The sequence below is a fragment of the Trichomycterus rosablanca genome, chromosome 27, assembly GCF_030014385.1.
Source record: "Trichomycterus rosablanca isolate fTriRos1 chromosome 27, fTriRos1.hap1, whole genome shotgun sequence".
NCBI lineage: Eukaryota > Metazoa > Chordata > Actinopteri > Siluriformes > Trichomycteridae > Trichomycterus > Trichomycterus rosablanca.
In genome coordinates, this window is record NC_086014.1 from 2,501,970 (window position 1) to 2,507,529 (window position 5,560).

General features: G+C 35.3%; 1 protein-coding gene across 1 annotated transcript; it reads left to right on the top strand.

Moving 5' to 3' along the window:
• Positions 1-521: 521 nt before the first annotated feature.
• Positions 522-4,553, top strand: npb (neuropeptide B). Its single transcript, XM_062989394.1, has 2 exons — positions 522-807; positions 3,838-4,553. The coding sequence occupies exons 1-2, from the start codon at positions 532-534 to the stop codon at positions 3,964-3,966; spliced, it is 405 nt and encodes a 134-aa protein (XP_062845464.1). The 5' UTR covers positions 522-531; the 3' UTR covers positions 3,967-4,553.
• The last annotated feature ends 1,007 nt before the right edge of the window (positions 4,554-5,560 follow it).

Genomic DNA, 5,560 nt, shown 5'->3' on the forward strand with positions numbered 1-5,560 from the left:
TTTTCTACCAACACCATGGTGCAAATGAGTGTGTGAGTGAATCTATGAGGATCCCTGGGATGGATTGTCATCTTATTTATGGTGTTTTTGCACTGAAATAATGCAAATGATAAAACAATTCAAATGATACGTAAATAAATTGGCATGCTATCTGACATCTAAATTATTATTTTTAATAAATAATCAAATACATGTTTCATGCTGGATTAAGGTTAAGGTTTCTTACTTTAAAATAGATTAAGTTTAATTAGGGTGTTTTAAGACGTTAAACGTGTTTACTTCTGAGATGTGGGACCGGAATATCACGTCAATAGTCACTTAGATGAAGAGTTTGACGCTCTGAACTCTGATTGGAGGATTTTCTTGAGCAGAAGCCTGAAACTCCTACACACTGATGCGCCACTCTGATACTCTGGGTTTCTGTATAAAAGCGTGTGGATGTGAGGAGCATTCAGCACAAAGTTCTGTTCAGAAGAAAAGCAGAACATCTGAAACTCACCGGTGGAGCTGAGCAGGTAGAGAGAGCTATAGATGATGTGCGCTATGGAGAGGTCCGGTAGATCTGCACTGGTGCTGGCTGTGCTTGTAATGCTGCTCTCATGCAGTCCAGCAGAAGCGTGGTACAAACAGGCCACCGGACCCAGCTACTACTCTGTGGGCAGAGCCTCGGGTCTGCTGTCCGGCATCCGGAGGTCACCGTATGTCCGCAGGTCCGAGACGGAGTCGGTGCTGGACGGAGGAGAGAGCACATCAAACAATGTGATGCCCGAGTTCAGCCCCCGACACACGCCTGTCCTGAAAAACATGGTAAATATGAACCATATTCATGCATTCATTTCAAAGTACTTCTATACACGTCCAGCTTATAACAACAGAATTAACATTTGGAGCTTGGAACATTTCCGTGCGTAAAATGCGCAACTTTTTATTGTTTATTTAGAGTAAATACAAATCTACTTTATACTCAGTACTGGGTTTGAAAAGTTTCATTTAATCCTGATTTTACTGGGCAAATGTTAGTTAATGCAACACCCAGAATATTTAACTATTTTGCGATTTTAAGGATCTTGACTTTTACAGCATAGAATCATCTGATACTTCTTTAATTAATTATGCGAGCTTGTTAAAACACTGAGACCAACTTCAATTAATAAAACAAGTGAAATCAGGGGTAACTTCAGCTCAGCTAAAAAAAACAAAACACAAAAACAAATAAGTTGTTGCCATTTAATTTAACAATCGTGGCTAATACTTTGCGCTCAATGCGTAAAACGAGCGCTCGTTAGAAGATCTAATACTTTAAAAACATAATTAACAATTGATTTAAATCCTGAACTGACTCCTGTAGTATACATTTGACAGTATAAGTTATTCTTAAAGATCGTTTAGGCATTTAGAGTGACAAAACAAAGGGAGAATTACAACTTTTTATCTGAGCTTGTTCTTTTAAAAATGCACACCTTAAAACACAAAATCCTTTTCAAAACTACAGACTTTACCTGACCTGGGTTTCAGACTCTTAACATTAGACATTAATAACAGGGTAGTAAAAATGTTGCGTTTCTTTTACCTGTTGACTTTTATGCACTATTTATAAATGCTGGAAAGGTGGGATTTTAAAATCAAATGTTTCATATACAGCTATATTTCACAAATATTTCAAACTGAAGATGAATGATATCTTCCCATTTTACTTAGGATCCTTATTAAGATTTAATAAAACTGAGAAATCAACCAGGGACAAAATACCTGAAACAGAATACAGCTGACAAGTCTGGTGAATAATTAAGCCTCCTAAAATATTCTTGGAGAGAAAGATTGGAAAAGTTCCACACGCGCGTAAAACAAGTAAAAACGATCAGCTTTGTTCCGGATCTGATATTGTGATATACTGTACATAAAACTTACATAATTTATAAGCTTTAATTAAAATTATATTTCTTCGTAAAATCCACAATATTATAGAGGATTTAATTCACCACTGTTATACAAATATTTAAAAATGCAGGACTAAAGGAGCCCAAGTAATAGAGGTATCAATTCTAAGATACAACAACTGTAAAAAGGACTACTGCAATTTTAAAATATAAAATCTAACATTAGGATTTTAATTCGAAATTAGAAGTAATTTTGTGATATGAAATAAAACCTGGAATATGTTCGCTTTAGTAATTTAGTTTTTCATAGCACGAAAGTCAGCATGATACCAAAAGGTCGAATTAAGCTGAAATACGCAGGGGAAATAAAACTTAGCTATGGATTTTTTCCACACTGCACTGACTTCTAAATCATACACCTCCTAGTTCCTGCCACCACCTTGTAAAGTGGTAAAGTAATGAGGAACAAAACCTTTAAATTGCTTTGATTTATTCGGCTCATTTCCCAAACAAAAATAGACCCAATCTTTCACAAAAAGAACATTTTAGTCCCAGTTTAGGTTTAATCCACAAATTTATGATAAATGCAGTCAGAATTGTAGGTCTAAGCTTCGGGACACCTTGGCACCGTAGGTTCTCAGATCATAATTACAAGAAATAAAATAGAAATTACAGAATTAATGAGTCAGAAATGAAAGCAGAGTGCTGAGTAAAGCCATAAAGTCATAATTGCAAGAAATAAAAACGTTACTTTAGGATATTAAAACCAGAGTGAGACACTTATATACTATTATAATCGTAATTTCTAATAAATGACAGTAAATCTAAGATGCGACATGGCAACTGGTGTAAATCATCACTGCATGAACTGCAAACAACATATTTTTATCAGCACTGTGACTTAGTGCCAACAGCTCCCACTTGAGGTAAAACTTCTGCCGTAACCATAAGTGAATTATGTTACAAGTCTAAGAGATGCCCAAAATAAGAGAAAGAAGCTGTAGAAGAACCTCAGAATCCTGTGGAGCTACAATGTACCGATTCATTCACACAAGAGAATTATTTGTTAAATGCAAGAAACGTAACCTCAAACTAAATAGCTAAAAGTATGTGGACACCCCTCATAATTATTAAGCTCACCATACCACAGTCACAGTCAGTGAAACAAGTATTCAACCACTTTTGTTTGTGTACATTTATATTGAATACAAAATACATAGGCATGTAATAGTATATAAGATGGATACATAAAAATAAATGTAATTCCAGGTATTACTGTGGCAATAAAAGTGATCTTGTGCAAATTTCACCTGGTTTCATAATAAAGGATGTTAACATTGGTTAGGAGGATTTCAAACAATGAGTAGCAATCATAGTAAGGAAAGGTAAAAATGATTACCCACATTGCATCGAATCAAAATGCTGGATCCTTAATCCTTAATAAGCATCTTACTGGTTATTGGTTCAGTAATCTACAAGTGGCAATCGACATTTCATTAAACCACACATCGTCCCAAACCGGTGCAACACAGATGATTTTACAACAAGGTAAAATCCAAAAGTCACATGAAGAGTTGCAGAGGAAGCTGAAAACATCAGGAAAACAGTTATACAGAGAACAATAAGCAAAGTACAGCAGCACAAAACTCATCTGCTAAAAAAAAAAAAAGCACAAATATGATCAGGATACATGTTACAAATTAGAACTGTCAGATGAAACTCTTGGTCCTTAATGCAGCTCTTCATGTTAAAAAATGGATGGTTTGTTTGTATGATTACTTTCCTTACCACCAAATTAAAGGTATAAGTAAATGTTTGTATATTCTAGACCCAACATCCATAATAAACTTATAAAACTGAAATTTGTGGATTTGTTTAAGTGTACACATAAAGATCAGTATCAGGTGTATAAAAACTTCACGTGTAAATATACAATCCTAATCTATTATTTTTCCTGTAGGCTATCTGTATCAAAGACATCTCTCCAAATCTGCAGAGCTGTGAGCCCATGCAGGACGGTTGGAACACGTTTCGGTGCAGAGCAGACGTCCTGATAGCGCTCGACTCACTCGACTGCCTGTCGGCGTGAAATTTCTCATATTCAAAATACATTCTTTAACATGAACCCGCCTTTAATGACGCACCAAACTAGAACATGTCCAAAAAACGTGCAGTATTAAACAGAACAATGTGTAAAAAGCCAGATCAGACAGACTTTCTGGTTGGGAGAAACTAAGGATGGCTGTGTCCCAAACTGTAATTCTTTCTACTAAGTGAGCTAATAGAGTAGGTCAGTACTTTTTTGGTGGCTGTACAGCACCAGCAATCTGGGTTTGATACCCAGAAGTACTCTAACAATGCACCAGCTTTGAATGTGTGAAAATGAGGCCAGGATAAGAAAACAATGATGATAAAAGTCAGTTATTTTAAGAATTTAGTACTGCTGTTTAGGACACAGTCCATTTCTGTTTCTGACCCACAGATATGTACTTATTTTCCACCATGTAAAAAAGAGCAGCTTTACAACACAAAAATGTGACAAAAATGGATTAAACCCCAAGTGTTGAAAGCATTTTGTGAGGAAAACAAACGTGTCATTTCTGTAGCCAAATGTATGAATTGTTTATTAACTTGTTTAATAAATGTTTAAAGTTATTTTATTTATTAAACTCTCGATACACACCACTGATTGTGAAGCTATTTTTTTTGCTATAAGATATGAAGCTGAAACACAAACAAAAATCTAAAGTTTACATGCAGCTAGAATGTCATACAGCTGTTCTTGTTCTGGTACTGAATGTTTGTAACACATCATGGCTTAGTGTGTCCAAAAATGAGTTCATTGTGTTTATTTTTTAATCTCCTAAGCCACAAACACACATACTGCAATCCTACTGATCAATTTGATGGTGTAAAAAGTTCCTTAATGGCTTTACGTCCTAATTCTAAGAGTGACTGGCTTTTTAAAAACTAAAAATAATGGTTAAAATAATGGTCTCCTGCCAGGGTCGGCAAGAAAACCCAAACCACCAGCTTCTTATGAGTGGAAAGATTAAAAGCTGGCTGGATTAAAAGCTGCTGTAACATCGATGGTGCTTGTTTTGAAAAAAAGCAACAAACTTCAGTATTAATGTGCTGGATTTAGAGCACAAAGTCTTCCACGCCCAGCAGCCTCTAAGTCCATAGTGATGTAAGCCTGCTTGACTGTGGACAGTCACCTGTGTTTCAACACTGTGTAATCCATTTCATGCCTGTTTTTATGGGTCTTGAATGACATCCAGACAAACTGTTTATTGAGCACCATTAACCTTGGCAAAAAGACCACTGTTCCATTTGTTTGTACAGATGAAGTTGGGACCGAGTTGGGACTTGATTTCTGATTTCTTCTCTGTATAGATGGGTTCCACATATATATGTATGTGGCTTAGGATAATGAACCTTTTTACATCATCAAATGAACAGTGTAGTTTGCTGTATTTGTATTTTTAAATACAAATATTTGTCTTTTTTTGGAGGCATTTTTTGTCGTTGGTCATACTGGACAAATTTGAAAGAGAATAATTATTAAAGCAAAATAATAAAGCTACAGTTACTGCATCATTAATCATAAATCAGATGTAATAAGTCATACAACAATTTAGATTAAACAATAACAATCAAGATACAAACATTAAGTGTGACGC

What these genes read in the sequence shown, in the direction of transcription:
- npb (XM_062989394.1), top strand. Translation starts at nt 532, where the DNA reads ATGATGTGCGCTATGGAGAGGTCCGGTAGATCTGCACTGGTGCTGGCT. An exon ending in CGCCTGTCCTGAAAAACATG is followed by an intron (nt 808 to 3,837) that starts GTAAATATGAAC and finishes TTTTTCCTGTAG; the next exon opens with GCTATCTGTATCAAAGACAT.